This window comes from Nerophis lumbriciformis, linkage group LG09 (genome assembly GCF_033978685.3).
Source record: "Nerophis lumbriciformis linkage group LG09, RoL_Nlum_v2.1, whole genome shotgun sequence".
Taxonomy (NCBI): domain Eukaryota; kingdom Metazoa; phylum Chordata; class Actinopteri; order Syngnathiformes; family Syngnathidae; genus Nerophis; species Nerophis lumbriciformis.
The window spans coordinates 36,266,929-36,291,736 of NC_084556.2; the positions used below are offsets into that span (position 1 = coordinate 36,266,929).

At 38.6% G+C, this 24,808-nt stretch overlaps 1 protein-coding gene across 2 annotated transcripts; it reads left to right on the top strand.

Moving 5' to 3' along the window:
- The first annotated feature begins 10 nt into the window (after positions 1-10).
- micu2 (mitochondrial calcium uptake 2) lies at positions 11-24,749 on the top strand. 2 transcript variants are annotated; one of them, XM_061963262.1, is made up of 12 exons: positions 11-266; positions 4,805-4,934; positions 7,517-7,548; positions 7,638-7,713; positions 11,396-11,443; positions 15,216-15,298; positions 15,667-15,720; positions 15,804-15,901; positions 20,378-20,549; positions 20,684-20,792; positions 21,450-21,607; positions 23,046-24,749. In XM_061963262.1, the coding sequence occupies exons 1-12, from the start codon at positions 63-65 to the stop codon at positions 23,145-23,147; spliced, it is 1,266 nt and encodes a 421-aa protein (XP_061819246.1). In that variant the 5' UTR covers positions 11-62; the 3' UTR covers positions 23,148-24,749. The 2 variants fall into 2 exon arrangements, with proteins under 2 accessions (XP_061819246.1, XP_061819247.1); XM_061963263.1 differs by having other exon boundaries at positions 23,058-24,749.
- Positions 24,750-24,808: the final 59 nt, after the last annotated feature.

Consider the following 24,808-nt stretch of genomic DNA (forward strand, 5'->3'; position numbering starts at 1 on the left):
GTGGTTTATAATACTGTAGCAGCTCCCTCGTCTCTACTTGTGGCTCAGCCATCGATGAGAAAATGGCTTGCCTTGGAAGAGTAGCGAACGTGTTTCGAAACTCTGTCCGGGGTTCAAGGTCTCTAAAAGGTTTAACATGGCACCGAGCTGTCGGACCGGCCATTGGAGGCACAATTGTTGGGGCTGGAGTCATTTGTTATTATTACCCATTTAATGTAAACAGCACAAGTTTGCCTATCGTCGTAGCTCAAGCGGAAGAGCAAAAAGTGAGTATTAAAAACATTTTATTTCCGTCTTTGACTCCCAAGACAGACAGAAGTATTGCATTTATTAACACGGTTGTTTAAAATGTCAAGTTTTGTATGCATGTTATTGTGTTAAATACTAATGCAAAAGTTTTACAGGGCGTTATCGACGATGGTTGTCAACATCTAATGCACTCGTAGTCACTTAGTTACGAAATCAAGAATTATCTTTAGCCAGTTAAATTAAGACTGATGATGATACATTTCTACATGGACGCAATATCATAATCAATAACCAGTATTATCCCTAACAATAGCTGTTCAATTACATGTTTAATAAAGTGCAAGTTGGTAAAACACAAAGCTAGTATATTATTCCAAAGAAGATTATCACAAAATTAATTGAGGTTAAAAAAATGTGTATTTGTGATGTTGGTAGATGATGATGTACTGTAACTGGGGAATCAAACTTGTCTGCAGCACGCCCACTCTGCAAATAGGTGGAAAGTAATTGTATTATTATATTTATTGGCTGCTAATTATTATTATAATCATCTGACTGACACACAAACCCTAATGCTACAGTTGTACAAAACCCAAAACCAGTGAAGTTGGAATGTTGTGTAAATCGTAAAAATAAAAACAGAATACAATGATTTGCAAATCCTTTTCAACCTATATTCAATTGAATAGACTACAAAGAAAATATGCTTAACGTTCGAACTGGTAAACGTAATTTTTTTCTGCAAATTTTAGCTTATTTGGATTTTGATGCCTGCAACATGTTTCAAAAAAGCTGGCACAAATGGCAAAAAGATTGATAAAGTTGAGGAATGCTCATCAAACACTTATTTGCAACATCCCACAGGTGAACAGGCTAATTGGGAACAGGTGGGTGCCATGATTGGGTATAAAAGCAGCTTCCATAAAATGCTCAGTCATTCACAAACAAGGATGGGGCGAGGGTCACCACTTTGTGATCAAATGCGTGAGAAAACTGTCGAACAGTTTAAGAACAACATTTCTCGATGAGCTACTGCAAGGAATTTATGGATTTCACCATCTACGGTCTGTAATATAATCAAAAGGTTCAGAGAATCTGGAAAAATCACTGCACGCAAGCAGCAAGGCCGAAAATCAACATTGAATGCCCGTGACTTTTGATCCCTCAGGCGGTACTGCATCAAAGAACGACATCAGTGTGGAAAGGATATCACCACATGGGCACTTTCAGAAAACCACTGTCAGTAACTACAGTTTGTCACTACATCTGTAAGTGTAAGTGAAAACTCTACTATGCAAAGCGAAAGCCGTTTATCAACAACACCCAGAAACGCCGCCGGCTTCGCTGGGCCTGAGCTCATCTAAGATGGACTGATGCAAAGTGGAAAAGTGTTCTGTGGTCTGACGTGTCCACATTTAAAATTGTTTTTGGAAACTGTGGCTGTCGTGTCCTCCGGACCAAAGAGGAAAAGAACCATCCGGACTGTTATAGGCGCAAAGTTCAAAAGCCAGCATCTGTGATGGTATGGTGGTGTATTAGTGCCCAAGGCATGGGTAACTTACAAATCTGTGAAGGCACTATTAATGCTGAAAGGTACATACAGGTTTTGGAGCAACATATGTTGCCAACCACGCAACGTCTTTTTCATGGACGCCCCTGCTTATTTCAGCAAGAAAATGCCAAGCCACATTCTGCACATGTTACGATAGTGTGGCTTCATAGCAAAAGAGTGCTAGTACTAGACTGACCTGCCTGTAGTCCAGACCTGTCTCCCATTGAGAATGTGTGGCGCATTATGAAGCGTAAAATACCACAATGGAGACCCTGGACTGTTAAACAACTTAAGCTGTACATCAAGCAAAAATGGGAAAGAATTCCACCTGAAAAGCTTCAAAAATGGGTCTCCTCAGTTCCCAAACGTTTACTGAATGTTGTTAATAGGAAAGGCCATGTAACACAGTGGTAAAAATGCCCGTGCCAACTTTTTTGCAATGTGCCATTGAATTCTAAGTTAATGATTATTTGCCAAAAAAATTTAAGTTTCTCAGTTCGAACATTAAATATCTTGTCTTTGCAGTGTATTCAATTGAATATACGTTGAAAAATATGTGCAAATAATTGTATTCTGTTTTTATTTTTTATTTTCACAACGTGCCAACTTCACTGGTTTAGGGGTTTGTAAAAACAAAACATGTTGCAGTGTTTCTGCTATGATTTGTTTTTAACACTAAGTCTTAACAGTAACGTAAAGTAGAAGCAGTCATTAACCGCACAAAACAATAAATCGAAGTACCGTATTTTCCGCACCATAAGCCGCCCTGGGTTATAAGCCGCGCCTTCAATGAACGGCATATTTCAAAACTTTGTCCACCTATAAGCCGCCCCGTGTTATAAGCCGCATCTAACTGCGCTAAAGGGAATGTCAAAAAAAATAGGTCAGTCAAACTTTAATAATATATTAAAAACCAGCGTGATGTGGGCGCGCATGGAGTCGTATATCAACATGGACGGAGCTGCGTGAAAAAAGCCACCCGGCCTCTTCGCGTAAACTTCCCTTAACCACTCGCTCATCTTTTCTTCATCCATCCATCCCTTCGAGTTAGCTTTTATGATGACGCCGGCTGGAAAGGTCTCTTTTGGCAAGGTCTTCCTTTTGAATATCACCATGGGTGGAAGTTTCTGGACATTAGCATGGCAAGCTAGAACCACAGTGAAGGATGACTTCTCATTCCCTGTGGTGCGAATATTCACCGTACGTGCTCCCGTTGTATCCACAGTGCGGTTCACAGGAATATCAAAAGTCAGTGGAACCTCGTCCATGTTGATAATGTTCTCTGGCCGGATCTTTTTTTCAGCTATCTTGTTTTTACAATATGCACGGAAAGTAACCAGCTTTTCTTGAAAGTCTTTAGGCAGTTGCTGTGAAATAGTAGTCCGTGTGCGGATGGAGAGATTGCGTCTTTTCATGAACCGGAAACCTGTCGCTTAGTAGGAGCCATTTTGTGGTCTTTACAGATGTAAACACACAAAGGAAATTAAACGTAATATCCGCGCGCTTCTTCTTCTTCTACGGGGGCGGGTGGTTGCTTACAGTAGAAGAAGAAGCGCTTCCTCTTCTATGGGGGCGGGTGCTTACCTTGGCGGTTGCTTGCCGTAGAAGAAGAAGCGCTTCCTCTTCTACGGGGAAAAAAGATGGCGGCTGTTTACCGTAGTTGCGAGACCTAAACTTTATGAAAATGAATCTTAATATTAATCCATATATAAAGCGCACCGGGTTATAAGCCGCACTGTCAGCTTTTGAGTAAATTTGTGGTTTTTAGGTGCGGCTAATAGTGCGGAAAATACGGTACATTTTGCCCTGCTATTGTATGTGTCGTGTGCACACACTACTCGTTCCCACCGATAGCGACCAATAACAAGTAGCTTTATGTAACACTTAAGTGTAACTATAAAAACGTTTGACAGACCAACGATGACATGTTAATTTTTAAACACTTTCCATCATGCATTTAACTACTTTGCACACGACATTTTGTTGAGGATGGCGGTAATGTGGGAAGTGTTGCCTCCCTTCGCAGGGACTTTTTTCCCGCATTTTCTGGTGATGGGCTGACTATCTTAAATTATTTTACCTTCAGCATGCTTTACCAATCCAAAATAAGTCCAGACTTCAGATGTTGTCCGTTTACTAGGAGGGCAACATCTCAAGAGCGAGGTCCAAATGTTGTTTTCCGCCATTGCAAACAGCGCTAGTACACATTTGCCATCTGCGGAAGCCCTGCAGCTGCTGCTTTTCCAGGAAGTGAGCAGTGTCGCAAAAAATACATTCATAAATTACTTTTTTTTCAATCATTAAAAAATTTAACGTTATTACTTACCGTCCGGAATTATATTGCGGTTTATCATTATACCGTTTACCGTTTCATCCCTAGTTGGACCAAATTATTATTTTAAAGTAGCAAATTTTTTATAGTTTGTTTCCTTGATTATATTTATATTATTTATACAGTCCTGCACTTTAGTTCCTACCTGTTGTTTCCTTAAGTCCGTTTGAAAAAAATCCAAAATACTGCCATACCGTTGAGGTGACTTTTACTGTTTTATCGACAATTTTTTCGCTCTCTGCTGCCCTAATTTTTAGTTTCTCTTCTTACCAGACCGCGAGTGCCTTTGTTAATGCAACCAACCATGTTTCATTCTTTTCGGTTTTATCGACCAAAATATATACCGTGTATATATATATTGAACATTTTATCGAACACATTTTTTTAATTGATATCGATTACATGTTTATTGCTACATTTATTGATATTGTTTTATCGGCCCAGCCCTATTCTAGATTAGACAAGCCTGTTCACAGTGTCAAAGTAAGCCATTCTCTCAGAGAAGAATGTTCCAACGCAGGAACTTTTCAAATTCCCTGTGCAACACCTATGTGATAAATTACACCCTAGAGGCCTAAAATGGTTCCAGCCAACAATTACTAGGCGTTTTCATAAGTTCCAGGAGGTACATGGAAGTTGAAATTGTGCTTAAACATCTTGTGCTGTTTCAGGAGGCTGCTGCTCCCCAAATGTCAGCCAGAAAAAGGCGTTTTACCCAGTTTGCCTCAGTTGCTTACAAAGACGAGCCCTACATGACACCGAGAGACTTCCTCTTCTCCGTGATGTTGGAGAATGTTGATCGTAAGCATTGTATTTTCTTGTACTTACTGTGTAATGACGGCATGCAACATATGGTAGCTACCTAATGCTGTGGTACTGTACTCTATATATAATCATTGATCCACACCACCTTAATATACAGTCAAGCCCAACATTATTAATTACCCTGGCACCATGAGTTTTGGTTGAAATTAGGGCTGTCTAAGCAAATTTCACTTCAAAATACACCATGACAGTGCTTTATATATAAAAAAAACACTTTTTGAACAAATAAAAGACATATTCTGAAAAACATTTTTTTAAAGTTAGTGTATGACTTTCTGAAAATAAAATTGCATGTGTCAAATATTAGTTTGTTTGTTTTTAAGTCAATTTAAAATATGCATCTAATTAACTGCAAAATGTAAAAGTGTATAATCTGATTTAAAATAATAATCATTTTACAGCATTAGTTCAAATGTTAAAAAAAAACTAATAAATATTTGTTTCCAATGACACCTTTTGTACATTGTCTTATTTTCTGAGAGTCCTATGTCATTTCCAATCAGCAAAAAAACAACTGGTCAAAAGAAAATGTCATGGCTGTCTTGAGTTTACAATAATTTCCACAACTCTTATTTTTTTTGTGATAGAGTGATTGGAGCACATACCGTATTTTTCGTACTATAAGTCGCAGTTTTATTCATAGTTTGGCCGGGGGTGCGACTTATACTCAGGAACGACTTATGTGTGAAATTATTAACACATTACCGTAAAATATCAAATAATATCATTTAGCTCATTCACGTAAGAGACTAGACGTATAAGATTTCATGGGATTTAGCGATTAGGAGTGACAGATTGTTTGGTAAACGTATAGCATGTTCTATATGTTATAGTTATTTGAATGACTCTTACCATAATATGTTACGTTAACATACCAGGCACGTTCTCAGTTGGTTATTTATGCGTCATATAACGTACACTTATTCAGCCTATTGTTTACTATTCTTTATTTATTTTAAATTGCCTTTCAAATGTCTATTCTTGGTGTTGGGTTTTATCAAATAAATTTCCCAAAAAAATGCGACTTGTACTCCAGTGCGACTTATATATGTTTTTTTTCCTTCTTTATTATGCATTTACGGCTGGTGCGACTTATACTCCGGAGCGACTTATACTCCGAAAAATGCGGTACTTGTTTGTCACAAAAAGCATTCATAATTTTTTTTTTTAATGAATTTATTATGGGTCTACTGAAAATTTGACCAAATCTGCTGGGTCAAAAGTTTACATACAGCAATGTTAATATTTGGTTACATGTCCCTTGGCAAGTTTCACTGCAATAAGGCGCTTTTGGTAGCCATCCACAAGCTTCTGGCAAGCTTCTGATTGAATTTTTTAGCACTCCTCTTGACAAAATTGGCGCAGTTCAGCTAAATTTGTTGGTTTTCTGACATGAACTTGTTTCTTCAGCATTGTCCACACGTTTAAATCAGGACTTTGGGAAGGTCATTCTAAAACCTTAATTCTAGCCTGATTTAGCCATTCCTTTACCACTTTTAATGTGTGTTTGGGGTCAGTGTCCTGTTGGAACACCCAACTGCGCCCAAGACCCAACCTCCGGGCTGATGATTTTAGGTTGTTCTGAAGAATTTGGAGGTAATAATCCTTTTTCATTGTCCCATTTACTCGCTGTAAAGCACCAGTTCCATTGGCAACAAAACAGGCCGAGAGCATAATACTACCACCACCACGGTAGGAATGGTGTTCCTGGGATTAAAGGCCTCACCTTTTCTCCTCCAAACATATTGCTGGGTATTGTGACCAAACAGCTCAATTTTTGTTTCATTTGACCACAGAACTTTCCTCCAGAAGGTCTTATCCTTGTCCCTGTGATGTCAGATGAAACAAAAAATGTAGCTGTTTGGCCACAATAATTGTGGCCAAACAGCTCAATTTCTGTTTCATGTGACATCACATGGACAAAGATAAGACCTTCTGGAGGAAAGTTCTGTGGTCAGATAAAACAAAAATTTAGCTGTTATTGGGAATTATTGGAAACTCAAGACAGCCAGGACATCATGTTCTTTACAAGTGTATGTAAACTTTTGACCAGACTGTGTGTGTGTGTGTGTGTGTGTGTGTGTATATATATATATATATATATATATATATGTATATGTATGTGTGTGTGTGTGTGTGTGTGTGTGTATGTATATATGCATGTGTGTATGTATATATGTATGTATGTACAGTATATATGTATGTATATTATTTGTGATCATTTTTTGCCATATCGCTCAGCCCTAGGAGAGATACACTTGTCCAAGATTTTAAAGAAATTTATGATAATTCGTACAATTAGTTTCACAATAAGTCTCTCTTCTGTTGTAAATGTGCAAAATGCATCAGCATAAAACAACTTTTTCTTTACCACAGCACCGTCTGGTGAGGTATTGTGGTGGTTAAATATTCCACTAATGTCTGTCTGGGGGGAAAATCACTAGAAGATGTATTTTTCATATTATTTGTACCTGCAATAGAGCTTTTTCCAATATTTATTAACTATCTAAAAAAACATCTATTTTAATGTGTAAATGTTTTTGATCATCTCTCCTCAGGAAAACTGCAAAAGAGAGTCCTAACAAAAGAAGTAAGGGTATTACTCTAAAATTGGTAGCTTAGTAAATAACATGGCTTACTTTTGGGTGGTTAATAGTTTCATCTTTGGCCTTTTTGTAGGACGTGGATAAGATGGTGGCCGCTGCCGTCAAAGCTCGTCCTGGAAATTCTTTGTTCAGGCTGTGGGGAGACAACGGTAAGTCACATGTGAGCAAAACAGGGTTGGATGGATTGTCATTGCACAAGTACAACAAAATGTTGTACTATGTTACTGTTGATCACAAATCATTCATGTTGATATTTTAATAACTCTCAATGTGTTTATTCCTCTGATCTAACAGTTGAATTTGTACTGTAACAATGGAACCCTCGAATGTGGAAGACAATCATTTCTGTGTCAGTGGTGGTTCACTCTTGCTGTCATAAAACTTTTTGTAACTGTGGAGGCAATGTTTTAAGTAGGGCTGTACAATAAATTGATTTTAAATCCTAATCAGAATAATTATGGTAATTTTCCTCATGTCTTGTGCCTCCAAGCTATTGTAGGCTCTTCCTTCCTGCGAGAGCGCTTCCCACACACACGTCTGCGTTTCCCATTTCCTTATTTATTTGTGGCCTTAAAAAAAAAATCACATATGGATTTGGCGTATCCGGGTTCGCCCTTGCTCACAAAAAAATTTAAGTAGAAATGTGGCGGCTGTATCGTAATTCCACTCACAACTAGTTTTGTTAACGATAAGCCGTTGCGACTGAATATCTGGTTTAAGAAGTGGCCTGTTCGGCTATGTTGGTTACAGCCAATGTTCCCTCTAAGGTGTGCGCCTGTGCAATTGCGCACTGCTCAAGCGTCCTCTGCGCACGGCAAATCTATGCCACGCACAAAATCAAATAAAAAAATAAGCGCGTAACAATTTACGACACAGACACGACAGAGAAAACAGTTTTCGTCATCATTGTTCAAATATTGTAACGTCTGTCGAGACGCTTTGAGGACATGAATTCCATCGATCACTTTACTGAGCATTATTGTCGGCCATAAACACATCACCAAAACATTAGTAAAAAAAATGATATCTAGCAAAACTGGTCATTTTCTGCAGTACAAACCAGACCAAAAGCAACTTTGTTATATCAACAGCAGCCGCTCGCTCTTTCTCACTTGCACCAACACATGCACATATGGCACTTAGCCAGTGATGCGTTTATAGCCACACAAAAAGTCGGACAACTCCAACACAACACGTAAAGTGTAATTCCAGGTCGTTGCACTATGATTTACCAATCAAATGTGTGCTTATTCTAGTGTCATTTATTATGAATCTTAATTAATAAATATTAATCATGAAATGCTGTTAGTATATTAAATAAATACTAATAAAAATATATTTTTTACAAACAGGAAGTTGCAGGAATGTACACATGATCCCCTGCTTACATCTCATCGTGCAACATGTGAATGTTTTAATGGGAACTAAATGCAATGTCTGAAAGGGGTACACATTATTTCCAAAGCAGGACCTCCACCCAGACAAACAATACAAGTACACAGTTCATGAAAAACAATATTTTTTGTTATTGTCATTGTAAGTGGGCCTAAACACTTATATTAGAAAATAACCTCATGGAAATGACTGCTGTCATTTGATTATAATAATAAGAGAATGTTGTCTGTCTATCTGTGTTGGCCCTGCGATGAGGTGGGGACTTGTCCAGGGTGTACCCCGCCTTCCGCCCGAATGCCGCTGAGATAGGCTCCAGGATCCCCCGCGACCCCGAAAGGGACAAGCGGTAGAAAATGGATGGATGGATGGATGGAGATTGAACTTGTTATTTAGTCAGGTTTGGGACAGGTGTGCTGCTGGTGTAGCCACAGTGTGCACGTGTGATGTTGCTCACATGGGCTCCACTGAATGCTCAGGGAGGTTTTGCGTTTGCTCACACACGTGAAAAATTAGAGGGAACATTGGTTACAGCCCCCGTCAATTAATTAGATTCAGCTGTGAAGGTTAGGTTTATCGAGTGTCAGGCATCCCAGATGTCTGCTATTTAGCAGAATTCTTCTACTTTTCTAGCCAAAGTGGTATTTTTTTTTTTTTTGGATCTCCGTACAAAACCGCTAACTGGGCCTCTCTCTGGTGCACTGTGGTCAGCTGGCTGCTTAGAGCTAACCCCGCTAGCAGACCGAGTGCGCCTACAGAGTGGTAATGATTTTGGAGCTAGCGAAGATAAGCTTAGCTAGGCTAAGATAGCTTGCATGTGAAGCGATGAAAAATCAAATAGTTGATTGTTTTGAATGATTCAAGAGAGGTCGAGTTTGGAATGCGTTATAGTATAGGTTAACTCGTGAGGCTGTAAAGAGGATGAAAGTAGTCAGTAGATGAGAAATAGCAACATATGTTCTTGTGGAAATACGAGTGCTGTAACAAACATCCTGTTTCATGTATATATTGCTGTTGACCAGTAGATATTACAGTATGTCTCATGATTGTAATCATGTTTTGAAATACTAAAGCCTTTAACTTGTACTGGATCTATTGCTGCATGGCTGAAGTTGCTTAAAAAGCACTGTTAAGCAGTGTGGTTTTGTAATGTTGTGTAGTGAACTGTAGGGCTGGGCGATTTGGCCTTTTATTAATATCTCAATATTTTTAGGCCATTACACGATATACATCTCAATATTTTTGCCTTAGTCTTGAATTAACACTTGATACATATAATCACACCAGTATTAAGTTAAAGTTAAAGTACCAATGATTGTCACACACACACTAGGTGTGGTGAAATGTGTCCTCTGCATTTGACCCATCCCCTTGTTCACCCCCTGGGAGGTGAGGGGAGCAGTGGGCAGCAGCGGTGTCGCGCCCAGGAATAATTTTTGGTGATTTAACCCCCAATTCCAACCCTTGATGCTGAGTGCCAAGCAGGGAAGTAATGGGTCCCATTTTTATAGTCTTTGGTATGACTCGGTCGGGGTTTGAACTCACAACCTACCGATCTGTGGGCGGACACTCTAACCAATAGGCCACTGAGTAGTATGATGATTCTATCAGTCTAAATTAAAACATTCTTGTTCATACTGCATTAATATATGCTAATTTTAAATTTTTATGCAAAGAGGGAAATCACAACTAAGTCAATTTACCAAAACTGTATTTATTAAACAGTTATTAAGCAGTGGCACAAACATGCATGTCATTTCAAAACAGAAAGTGCAAGATTGTCAGACATTTTAAAACAAACTATTAGTGCACTTTTGTGCATGATGTCACTAAGATGACATATCAAAACAACACTAAATTAAAACACACTTTTTGTACAGAACGCCACTACAATAGTTTAAAACAAACAAAGTGCATGTGTGATGGTATGGGGGTGTATTAGTGCCCAAGGTATGGGTAACTTACACATTTGTGAAGGCACCATTAATGCTGAAAGGTACATACAGGTTTTGGAGCAACATATGTTGCCATCCAAGCAACGTCTTTTTCATGGATGCCCCTGCTTATTTCCGCAAGACCATGCCAAGCCACATTCTGCACGTGTTACAACAGCGTGGCTTTGTAGTAAAAGAGTGCGGGTACTAGACTAGCCTGCCTGTAGTCCAGAAAACTAAAAGAACCACAGCAAAACGGTGTGGTTATCAAGAAAAAGTTGTTTAAATGTGGACGCTAATAACCAGAATAATAATACGCCTTGTCACCTTTTAAAACCACCGTGATCATTTTCGTCTTTTTGTGGTCAAATTCCAAGTTGTGCAATTTCAAGGGCATTTAATTTTAAATCCTCTGCTATATTTGTTTTTTTTATTTGGCAGTCCATGTATTTAACATCATCCAACTGTAATTGTCAATTATATGATTTCATTTATTGTCATGCAGGTTTGATTTCCTACACTGAATATCTCTTCTTGCTGACTATTCTGACAAGTAAGTTGAGTACATTACATTATTTAACTATCTGACTTTCATTGCTGGTTAGGGAAATGTCCACACATTTTCTGAAGCGCACATTTCCCTTCACTCGTGTTCTTGTTTTTTTAATCCACACCAGTGGCATTCACTAGATGTAATGCGCATTTTGTCCATTCATAATCCTGACTCCCACGTTAAAAGGCGTGTCCAAAAGGTTACCCTACGATTTAAGGTCTCATCTAAGAGACATGGGGACAACATCAAGATGGTCAGAGCTGCAGAGAATCAGGGAAGAATCCGTCTGGACATGCATGAAGGCGTGGCAAACAAGACTGCGGAAGTGTTAGACTCAAGGGGATTACTTTGCCTCTATTGAATGAATGTTTAGATGTTTTGGTTACCTGTGCATACTATGGGTTTAGCACTGCACAAAATACATAAATCAGGTGTGTCCAAACTTTTTACAACGAGGTTCTGCATACTGAAATATTGAAGGATGCAGAGTCCCCTTTTATATACAGTATTTGGTACAATAAAGATACAAAAACCAATACAATGTTGGTCTGCTAATATAAGATAAACTATCCGAACAAAATATCCACATTTTAGCTCCGTGTAAAGCAATATTTTTATTATTCAGCCAACTAAAACCTTTTTGAGGGCTTTGGCGCACTCAAACTTAAGATATCTTGCAAGTAATTTGTACACATGTCCATCATGACAGGATGCATGGAAATCATCAAGACCCTATACAGAAAGACACACAGGTTGGCCATTTAGGTTTTTTTAAAGTCCCATTTGTAGGGGGATTTCTGCCATTTTATTGTTTTCTTTTCATTTGTGCAAATTCTAATCCAGCATGTCGGGGTTACTTGACTTTAGAATGTGTCATGAGCCAATAAAAAACAAAAAACTCTGGGCCTCAAATGGTCCCCATGGCCACATTTTGGATACCCCATAAGTCAATAACTAAATTACTCATGTCAGTTGTTTAAAGGGTCTTTTTGAAGTTTGCTCAAAGTAGGGGAGGAAAAATAGATAAAAAAGAATGTAACAATAACGCTACTGGCTAGTAGGGCTGCACAATTAATCAATTTTAATCACCATCACGATTTTGGCTGCCACGATTAAATGAGGGTGATCGTCGGCAATATTAACATTTAAAAAGCAGGCTCCGCTGCATGTCAAATCAATCACTTTCACAACCACGGCGACAGAGAATAGTCTCTTGAAGCGCGCTCCCATCGACACCAGAGGCCATTGTGTATGAGCACAAAACTCATTATGCCGAACTGAAACATTACCATTATTATTATTATTACCGTATATTTCTGTCTATAAGGCGCACTTAACATTTTCTTTAAAATCAACAGTGCGTCTTATAATTTAGTGCACACAATAAAAGACTCTAGCAAGCACAAAACTTTGATGTTTCATTGAGAATATAGAACATTACTCACTGCTCTCAAAAATCTATCAAATGTATTTAGTACGACTTTGGTAACCTACGAAGCCGCAACACTTGATGTATTGTCGATACATTAAGGCTACCATAGTCAGAGGCACTGTGCTTCAACATACGGGTTTTATTTTGGTGTCTGTGTGTAAGGACACCAATTTGGAAATTATGCATATTTAGTTTTTTCCCATCATAAAAAAATGTTTTGTTTTGTTTTTTTACAAAAAGAGCATAAAACCTGGGGGGAAAAAAACATTACACATATACAACATATCTATAGATAAGTCTGAAGCTAGTGAAAAATGTAATGTGTTGAAAGTTAAAAAAAATAATATTGGACTTACTTAACACTTTTGAGCGTGACCATTTTTCATCGCTTAGGAGGCTTAACGTAGTGGTTTTGAATTAAGTCGACTCAAGGGTTAATGCGCCTTATAATCCAATGTGCCTTTTATATGAATATAGACCTGAATAGACCCGGTCATCGGCAGTGCGCCTTAAAATCCGTTGTGCCCTGTGGTCCGGATAATACGGTAACATTAACTAACTTTTTCCAGGGTTGCTGCAGCCGATCGCTTCGTTTGTTTTTCCACTCGCTTTGCCTCCGTGGAGTCTCGGCGTGCGTTTAAAACCGTACTGCTGTTATTACATTGCGACGGGGGGACAATATTGGAGACCGACGTATTTGTCTGTCTCCAATATCTGAGATATTTGATGTTACTTTCATTTTGAAAGCGCAGCGTTGTTACTGGTCGCTCCTTCGCTCACCTGCTCTGACTGAGTGTTAAAGGGGAACTGCACTTTTTTGGAATTTTGTCATTAACAATCCTTATGTAAGACAAGCGCACACAATATGTTTTTCTTTTTTTATGCATTCTAGATGGTAAATAAATGCGATCAAATGTCCGCTTACAATGGAGTCTATTGGAGTCACTCTATTCTGCCTATAAAGCCCTTAAAATACATCCAAACACATATGCATGATGTAAGTATATACATAATTAATTTCAAAAACGCATCACAACTTTCGTTTTTTTTTCCAACAACATCACTGATTATTACTCACTGCAGACTTCATAAGAGCCAACAAACATAATCAAACATTACTTACTGTGTAATGTCTGCTGTCTTTAGGATGCCGACTGCTAGAATCTTGTTATATTCACGTTTTTAGATGAAAAATAACTCATAATGCTTGCAAAGAAAAAGGGGGTGGAACCAAGCGTCTTTTCGTGTCGTCCTTGCCATTTCCGGGTCTTAATTGGCTGTCAAAGTGTACCAATTTGTCAGATTACATCCTCATCCTTCTACTATCAAGGTGAGAAGCGTGATTTGTGATATAGAATAAGCTTTCACGGGCAGAGGAAGCAGTTTACACTTAAGATTATGTAAACATAGGTTCACACGCTAGTGATCATGGTGCTGCTATAAATAGTTTGTCTGCGTTTGCGTTTATAAATGGTAAATGGGTTGTACTTGTATAGCGCTTTTCTACCTTTTTTAAGGAACTCAGAGCGCTTTGACACTATTTCCACATTCACCCATTCACACACTGATGGCGGGAGCTGCCATGCACGGCGCTAACCAGGCCCATCAGGAGCAAGGGTGAAGTGTCTTGCTCAAGGAGACAACGGACGTGACTAGGATGGTAGAAGGTCGGGATTGAACCAGTAACCCTCAGATTGCTGGCACGGCTACTCTCCCTATTTCGCCACGCCGTCCGTTATAATAACAATATCACTAACACTTGATTAATATTCAAGTCATGAAATTTAAATGGCGTATTGTGGGTGCTTTTTGGATGTTTTTTTATTGGGTTTTATGTGCGGAATAGAGGACCACCCATTGGCTCCGCTGTCAGCTGACTTTTATTTACGAGTTAGAATGCATTAAAAAATACATCTGTCGTCATGTCTTTCATAATAATTGTGAACGATAGACAAAATTCCCCTCAAAATGTGCAGTTCCCTTTTAAAACACATTGCCGAATGCCATTTTAATAGATATAATATTGCACATTTCTTAGGCCACAAGGCAAAAAGCTCAGTTTTACCGGTTCAATTTGAGCCATGTTTTCTAAAAGGTTAGTTCTTAAGAGCAAAAACTTAAGTTTGTGTTGACAAAAAATATGCCCTTATAAAATATTTGCGTTTGTGTAGACAAAGCCTAAGCCTTTGTTTGTTTTCATTGTTTATTTCACTGTAACACTTAATCAATGATATCAGATGCAATTTTTTTAATAATTAAACATTTTTTGATGAATGATGTTCAAAGTAAGGTTTAATTTTTATTTAGGCATGGACATTGATACTAATATTGCTGTTGCAGAGCCACGGACAGGATTTCATATAGCTTTCAAAATGCTGGATGTGGATGGCAATGAGCATGTGGACAAAAAGGAGTTCATGAAGGTAAAGACAGCTGAAGTTGCCAATAACTATGGTACTATATCACATGCTATTTGCACCATGTTGTATTAAAACACGATACAGTAGATGAATTGTTATTTTGATCTCAAATGTCGCAATTTGTGCATTTTTAATGCTGCCTGATGCTCTGCACTGATGCTGTCACAGTTGGAAGGTGAGAGGAGCCCACTGTAGGATTCTCACACTGCGTTTGTATCTCTGTAGCCTGACTCAGTACTTAAGACAGACTGTGTGTGTGCTTTTGCTCGTAGGCATTATTACATATTTATATTTATCCCATGATTATATCAACATAGCAAATATCTTTCTTTAATGGATGTTTTTCATAGTATGTGTTCATGTGTTTGCAGCTCAAGAATATCATTGGAAAAAGTAAAAGGAGGATTCCAAAGGAGAGCACAGAGGTATTTGTTCTGTCAGCATTCCATGTCACACGTCAATGTTGTTGTTTTTCAAATAAGTTGTTTTATCTTGTTAACGCTTGCAGAACCCAATAGAAGAAGTGGAGCATGTGAACACTACTCTGCAGGCCTACTTCTTTGGAAAAAGGGGAGATAACAAGCTGCAATATCAACAGTTTCACAAGTAATGACACACATTTCACATGTAAACGCATTTATTGGAGTTGGCACCACAATGTCAGGTGATATCACCATCCACAACGTTAGGTAATGCTGCCTTTACATTGTCACAACATGCTTTTGTAGCTATGTTTGTGTTTTGAGGTGGTATACAATTGCGTTACATCATACTAAAAGATAGGACATGCATGTCCTTGGTTTGTGTTTCTGATGCAAGGCCAGAAGCAGTTTTCTCCTAAGGAATTAAGTAAATCCAATTAACTAGTTTCAGACAGCCACAAATATGAACACAAAACACATTTTCAGGCATGTGAAATTTCCGCAAAAGCGTTTTTAAACATTCTTTTAGAGTCAAAATATCAATTCAGTGTTTTTTAAATGAAATAATACGATCTAAACAAAACGCTCGCCTCAGCTGCAGGTACCCGCTGTTCCTCTTGCCTAAACTCCGCACTGAGTTGCAGGACGGAGAGACGATCAGGAGCACCGAACAATCTCGCTAGTACGCTAACCACCTAGCTATCTCACTTGTTGTTGCCTCCTTTCGCTATCCGAGTCACATTATTTTGCTGCTAATCATTTTTGGATGATTACAATCCGAACACAGTTAGTTCCGAACCAGTTGGATGTCTAAAGTATTTATTAGTAGCCAGCGAGAAGGTATATTTTTGACAATTTTAACAGAGGTCACAACACCGGAAGTACATTACCCGATGGGGCGTGGCTACATGATAGATTTGTCAAATGGGAAACGTTTTCTGACTTTTTTCGCATGCACGTTATAGAATTTTACATTACAGTTTCAATGATAATAATTAGGGATGTCCGATAATGGCTTTTTGCCGATATCCGATATTCCGATATTGTCCAACTCTGTAATTACCGATACCGATATCAACCGATACCGATATCAACCGATATATACAGTCGTGGAATTAACACATTACTATGCCTAATTTGGACAACCAGGTATGGTGAAGATAAGGTACTTTAAAAAAAAATAAATAAATAAATAAGATAAATAAATTAAAAACATTTTCTTGAATAATAAAGAAAGTAAAACAATATAAAAACAGTTACATAGAAACTAGTAATTAATGAAAATTAGTAAAATTAACTGTTAAAGGTTAGTACTATTAGTGGACCAGCAGCACGCACAATCATGTGTGCTTACGGACTGTATCCCTTGCAGACTGTATTGATATATATTGATATATAATGTAGGAACCAGAATATTAATAACAGAAAGAAACAACCCTTTTATGTGAATGAGTGTAAATGAGTGTAAATGGGGGAGGGAGGTTTTTTGGGTTGGTGCACTAATTGTAAGTGTACAGTATCTGGTGTTTTTTATGTTGATTTAATAAAAAATAAAACTTTTTTTTTTTAAACGATACCGATAATTAAAAAAACGATACCGATAATTTCCGATATTACATCCATCGATCCATTTTCTACCGCTTATTCCCTTTGGGGTCGCGGGGGGCGCTGGAGCCTATCTCAGCTACAATCGGGCGGAAGGCGGGGTACACCCTGGACAAGTCGCCACCTCATCGCAGGGCCAACACAGATAGACAGACAACATTCACACTCACATTCACACACTAGGGCCAATTTAGTGTTGCCAATCAACTTATCCCCAGGTGCATGTCTTTGGAGGTGGGAGGAAGCCAGAGTACCCGGAGGGAACCCACGCAGTCACGGGGAGAACATGCAAACTCCACACAGAAAGATCCCGAGCCCGGGATTGAACCCAAGACTACTCAGGACCTTCGTATTGTGAGGCAGATGCACTAACCCCTCTTCCACCGTGAAGCCCCCGATATTACATTTTAACGCATTTATCGGCCGATATTATCGGCCTGCCGATATTATCGGACATCTGTAATAATAATGTTGGTAAAAAGATTATGTGGTACATTACAAGGGATATGTAAGAGTCAAAACAGCCAAAAGACGTTGGTAGATGAGAATAAATGTAAATGTAAAATATGGTGTAGAAATGCGCCCAATTACAGGAAATGTAGTCTTGATTTAAAAAAAAAAAATGTTTAAAGGTTTGTTTTTTCGCAATTTTCAGGGCTCACATCACTGCATTGTCGAATACAGTGTAAAATATATCCATCCATCCATTTTCTACCGCTTGTCCCTTCTGGGGTCGCGGGGGGTGCTGGAGCCTATCTCAGCTGCATTCGGGCGGAAGGCGGGGTACACCCTGGACAAGTCGCCACCTCATCGCAGGGCCAACACAGATAGACAGACAACATTCACACTCACATTCACACACTAGGGCCAATTTAGTGTTGCCAATCAGCCTATCCCCAGGTGAAATATATATTAATGATAAATCAACATTTACATCACTTTAATGATGATTTTTGTTAGCAAAGATGGCGATGAGCGTCGAGGGACGATAGGAGGCGTGAGCCACACGGACGCCACCTTCATACTTTGCTACGAGTTATTTCTTAAATTCAATAGTGTTTCACAACTTTTTCACATATCAAGGTGCTGGCATTTGCAACTTTCTTGGGCCCCATAGGGGATTATTTTTGCAACCGTACACAATTCTAAAAAAAGATACAGAGACGAGTCACCAGTTTACTAGTTTGTTGGCCGGGATGTTTTTGTCAAAAATGTAATCCTACAAACATTGGGCAGTACATAAATGGAGGTAATGTGCAGTACCATGCAATCTCCTTTGTAAATAACTTGTAAAAAAGGGTAAAAAGACATAAATTATATTAATTTGGCAGACGATAGAGCTTTTAATACTATTGTTATGTCATTATAATCCATGTTGACTAATCAAGGTTTATTTGTATCGCACCTTACATCAAGATGGAGCCCAAGGTGCTTTACAGGACAAACGAGTCAGAAACAAGTAGGAACAGGGTAAAAACAAACCATGTATATTAAAATAGTTTAAAAAAACTAATATCAAAAAAACGCTAATGGTAACAATTATGCACTTTTTACTAGCCGCTAACTTCCCTCCACAGTGCAAAGCCACTTCTAAGTCAGCAATCCCCGCCTCCATGGCGGCAAATAAAATACGTTACTTACAAGTATCTCTGGAGGACGAGGAATAGCTAAACATGCTACACTACACACTGTATGAGGTTATGCTACCTGCAAACCAGAGCTCTTGAATGTAAACAAAGTTAGACAGATCAATACAAATATTGATAGTAATGCTACTTAGTAAAATATCATTATATAGTCGATAGTACAATAGTTAGATGGATATTTTCTATTATATAAAGTATTTTGTCGTTTTTGGTATTGTTTATAAATACAGGAGATAAGTCCCTTGATGCAGAGGGACTTCAAGGGCAAAAAACTAAAAACCTAAATCAGAACCAGTAGTAAGAAATAATTTGAATGTTTGAATTATATTGTTACACCGTCATCCTGTGTTTTTATCTAATTGTAACTGCGATCAAAACATTTTATCATTCAATGATCTTGAAATGTTGAAGTATCTGCATTGGTATGACTATTTCTGCCCCTGTAACTGCTTGGTATTGGATCAATACCCAAATTTGTAGTATCACCCAAAACTAATGTAAAGTATCCAAACAGAAGAATAAGTGTTTATTACATTTCAACAGAAGTATAAATATCCATCCATTTTCTACCGCTTGCCCCTCCCGAGGTCGCGGGGATGCTGGAGCCTATCCCAGCTGCACTCGGGCGTAAGGCGGGGTACACCCTGGTCAAGTCGTCACCTCATGGCAGGGCCAACACAGATAAACAACATTCACACTTACATTCACACACTAGGGACAATTTATAGAAACGATAAATTAACAAGCACATTAATAATACTTTTAATTAAATAATACAACCGGAAATGATACAATATGTTACCGCATACGTCAGCAGCTATGAGCCATTGTAACACGTTTTGAAATGGTTCTATTATCATTTACATACCAAATAAAATATTGCGATATATATGGTTATCGCAGGAGGCTGCAATATATATATGGTGATATAGATTTCAGGCCATATTGCCCACATCCCTAGTTGAAAATGTTTTTTTTTTAAATGTTATTTTACTGTACTGCCATTGGTAAGATGGTTGATCCTTCGTCCTCTCTTTCCCCGTCCCCCAGCGAGCCTTGTCAGCCAGGGTGTGTTGTCCCCGCTGGCCTGGTTGTACCCGCTGACGGCCAACACCACCAGCGAGCTTTGTTAGCGGTCATTCATCAGCTCACAGAAGAATGATTTTCCTCTTCTTTATTACTTGCATGAATATACTGATGTGCGAGCGATGGCGCCGTGTTTTTGATGGATTATTTTCACTCATTCAGCCATCAACTGTCTTTGTCTGAAGAACGTCAGAAAGACCATATTGGACGTTTCTTTAAAGAGGTTGCATGGTTTGGCTCGCATGTTCTGCTCACGCGCGCGCTTCTCGCCCTCGACTGCTGCTGTATCCAATGTGACCGTGCACGTCGTGTGTGTCTGGCAGGTTCATGGAGGACCTCCAGGCTGAAGTCCAGGAGATGGAATTCCTTCAGTTCTCCAAAGGAATGGACACTATGCGACGGGAAGACTTTGCCGAGTGGCTGCTCCACTACACCAATGAAGAAGCAAACGAAGTCTACTGGGAAAACATGAGGAAGAGGATCCCTGCTGGCCAGGTACTCAAACATGCGTGCAGATTATATTAAGGGGTACCATGCCCGCTTGGCGCCAGATCACAACAGAAGTAGTTTGAGGATATTTTCATAAAGAACAGGTATTTTTACTCACCAAAGTGTAACATCATTCACAGAGCATCACATTTGAGGAGTTCAAAGCCTTCTGCCTGTTCACAAACAATCTGGAGGACTTTGCAATTTCCATGAAGATGGTCAGTGAAGCCAACCGTCCCGTGGGAATGGGTAAAGACCTCACTTTAAGCTCCAATACACAAAATTAGGGATGTCTGATAATGGCTTTTTGCCGATATCCAATATTCCGATATTGTCCAACTCTTTAATTACCGATACCGATATCAACCGATATATGCAGTCGTGGAATTAACATATTATTATGCCTAATTTGGACAACCAGGTATGGTGAAGATAAGGTACTTTTAAAAAAAAAATTATAAAATAAGATAAATAAATTAAAAACATTTTCTTGAATAAAAAAGAAAGTAAAACAATATAAAAACAGTTACATTGAAACTAGTAATTAATGAAAATTAGTAAAATTAACTGTTAAAGGTTAGTACTATTAGTGGACCAGCAGCACGTTTACGGACTGTATCCTTTGCAGACTGTATTGATATATATTGATATATAATGTAGGAACCAGAATATTAATAACAGAAAGAAACAACCCTTTTGTGTGAATTTTTTATGTTGATTTAATTTAAAAAAAACCAAAAAAAAACGATGTACCGATAATAAAAAAAACAATACCGATAATTTCCGATATTACATTTTAACGCATTTATCAGCCGATAATATCAGCAGGCCGAAATTATCGGACATCCCTACACAAAATCCCTCCCAACCGTCTGCTTAGACATTGTTGTCATCCTCTGAATGTAGCCCAGTTCAAGCGGGCCGTAAGGATCGCCACAGGTCACGACCTGTCAGAGAACGTGTTGGACACGGTCTTTAAACTCTTCGACATGGACGGGGACAACTGTCTGAGCCACAAGGAGTTCATTGGCGTGATGAAAGATCGAGTGTTGCGGGGCCTCAAGGTAGGTGATCATCGCTGTGTTTGATTGGTGCCACTGTAAGCGTGCAAAAATGTTTTTGTTGCTGAGCGATAACCAGCGCCCCCCGCGACCCCAAAGGGAATAAGCGGTAGAAAATGGATGGATGGATGGATGGATGGAGAAGCTCCATTGTGGCTCAGAAGTGTCCGAAGTGCATCTCATGTGTTGCTGGGTCGTGCCATATTATAGTATTACCAGAAAAAGAAAAATTTTTTTTTTTTAAATACTTAATGTGGAAGGTAATGAGAACATGTTTTCAGGATAATAATTTCAGGTTACAGAACTTTTGGAATTCCCACTTGGTACACATCCAAAGGAAGTGTTTATAGCGTTTACTAGTGATTGGTCCGGCAACACCGATGCATCGGCGCATGCGTCGAGCTCATAGAGCAAAACCCTGTGTCGGTGCGCGTACCGCTTTTAGAAAGTCACGTGACCGATCATGAGCTGTTTCGGTCACGTGACCGATACGCGAACTGTGTCGCACTGACGCCTCCTCTGTGCCCTGTGAGCGGTTCTTTTCTACAACCGGAGAAATAATAACTAAGAAAATAAATCGTCTAAAATTTAATACGTTGGAAAAACTGTTTTTTTTAAATGAGAATGTGTAAAAAAATAAGAAATTCCCAGTCTACAAGCATCCTCATTCACAACACGTTCTCTTAGATTTCCATGTTATAATACATGTTCACGTTATTTATTGACTGTATCTAAAAAAGATACAAATATTTTTTTATATAAATGAAGATATGAAATAATCCTAAATGAAATACAATGACTTGGTTTATATTACTAGGTCATAAATTCAGTGTCAGTTGAGTCGGTCCATAGGTTGCCTGTAGGGATTTTTAATGTCCAGCAGATGTCAGTATTTAGTGACACAGTATTGACAAAGTATCAATACAGTTTTGCAATGTGTCGAAACGCTTCATGACGCCTCATCAACCCATCACTAGCGTTTACTTAGTAAATAAATACACTGCAGCCAAGTTTCGGCTGGCAGGAGTCATTGCTAGCAATAATGACAAGGAGAAGCCATAGCTTGAAGACCCTCTTTTGTTGTCAAAGTTTCCTGTTTGGGAACACTTGGTCTTCCTGGGGAAATGCAATACAAAACTGCCATGCAAGCTTTTTTCTTATTTCAATACATAGTTGTTTTTTTTACAAAATAAAAATACCTAATGGCCGCCATACCCTTATTTTCCATAGCCATCCCTTGATGTACTCATCGATTAATTGAATAGGACGCTTGTTGAATGATTTTTGTCCATGTACTTCAACTATACCCTACTTGCACATACAGGTACACACTATGTACTTCAACTATGTCCTACAGGTATTCACAAAAATGGCACTCAGCTAGTCACGGTTGCATTGCTTCAAGAATTCCAGCTTTATTTTGTATGACAAACATGTGCAGGTGCATCCACAGAATGGCTTCTCTGGCTACTGGAAGTGTGTGAAGAGGGAAACCCTGAAGGGAGCCAAGGAAGCGCTGGGAAATGGCAGATGTCCCATCTGAGTGACTTGATGTCTCAGGACACGTCTGGCACTCACTGCTGCCCACCCCACATTTAAGATAGCAAATATATATATTGTTTTGCTTTTTACCATTTATGTACAAATGATGGTGTTCATAAAAAAAATCACATTAGCTTGTGTTTGTGTGTGTTATAAATATACAGTAGTTAATTGTGCACATTTACACAATTGTTTCGAGTAGTTATTTCTCGTATTCCGTATTTACTGTCACACCTGCCAACATTTGTATTTGAAAATTAGCAAAATTTCCCTGGTAGGGAAAAATTAGACCTTTCATTTGTGTGATTTTATTTTGAAGACCTAACTCCGGATGTGATACGCCAATGTTTGTCAAGCGTTGCCTCACCAGATCGGAAAGTGAGAAGGCACATCGCAAACCTCGTGTAAATATTTTCATTACCGTAGGCTTTTATGTCATAAAATAAATGATGTGCATTTTGACAAGAATGACCGGGAAAAGAAGGGCTAAATACAGCAGTTTCCTAAGGAAATGAGTGTCGACAGCTTTAACACTTGGCATTTTGATTGGACAAGTGCGTTCATTGTAATAAGTACGGCACAACCTAGTGTCAGCTGCCAGTATGCGGATGTTGCACCTAAACGTTCACCCTCAGGAATCGCCACTTTAGAAGCTGTCACTGCCCGATTCACCGAGCTACCCAATCCGTATGCGCATGCGCCTAAAGGTCCGCTTTTTCCTTCCTCAACGGCAGTCCTTCCAAAATAGCGTTTAATAATTTTTAAACAAGGAAGTGGTAGAAAAATGGATGCATTCGTGAACGTATCAACCTAAAAATAATCGACAGCTGCACTTTTAACGATTACAGTGACTTATTCATCATTATTCAAATTTGAAGCTGCCATTCTCAGCTTTGCTTTGACTCCCGAGTGACATCGTAATGAAAATATGCTTGACTTTTTTTTTTGTTGCCTTTTTGGTAAGTTTGCTATCAAAATACTGCAGTGTGGCTGCTCATGCGTTATGTTTGTAATGTGTTTTAACCCGAAGTCGTAAAACTGGGAGCGCGGCTGTAAATTAAGATTCTCATTTGCGACAGTACACGCATGCGCAAACGGGTCGGGCAACGACAATCTTGGGTAGCCGCAATTTAAAAATGAGATAAAAAGACAGGACTTAACTATATATATGTTGTACGAGTACTGTGTCTGTGTGTGTATATATATATATATATATATATACTCTTTACCTTCGCATCCGCGGAGAAAAAGTCACGTGACATTTAATTAAAAGTCATACTTTACGAAGCATAGAAGTTTAATGTCGGGTCTATATTATGTACATGTAGCAATTAAGTATTCGGTATGTGTTGTGGGGTTCGTTTTGGTGTTTATTGAATAAATCTTGATTAAAAAAAAGAAAGTCTGAGCATCTATTATATTTCCGAGACATTTTTTTTAAAGCATAACTGGAACTGACCTGTTAAGATCACAAATGGTTAAACATTGAAGTGTTTTGCTAATTATTTGTATGTATACATATTTCAAAAGGTATTTTATAACAAGAATCTTACCTGGTGATAGAAATGAGTGATAGCAAGGTTATCAGTGAATATAGCATTGACAATAATGACAAAGTATGAAGCCATCTTTGGTCTTCTCAATAATATGAACAAACTGGAA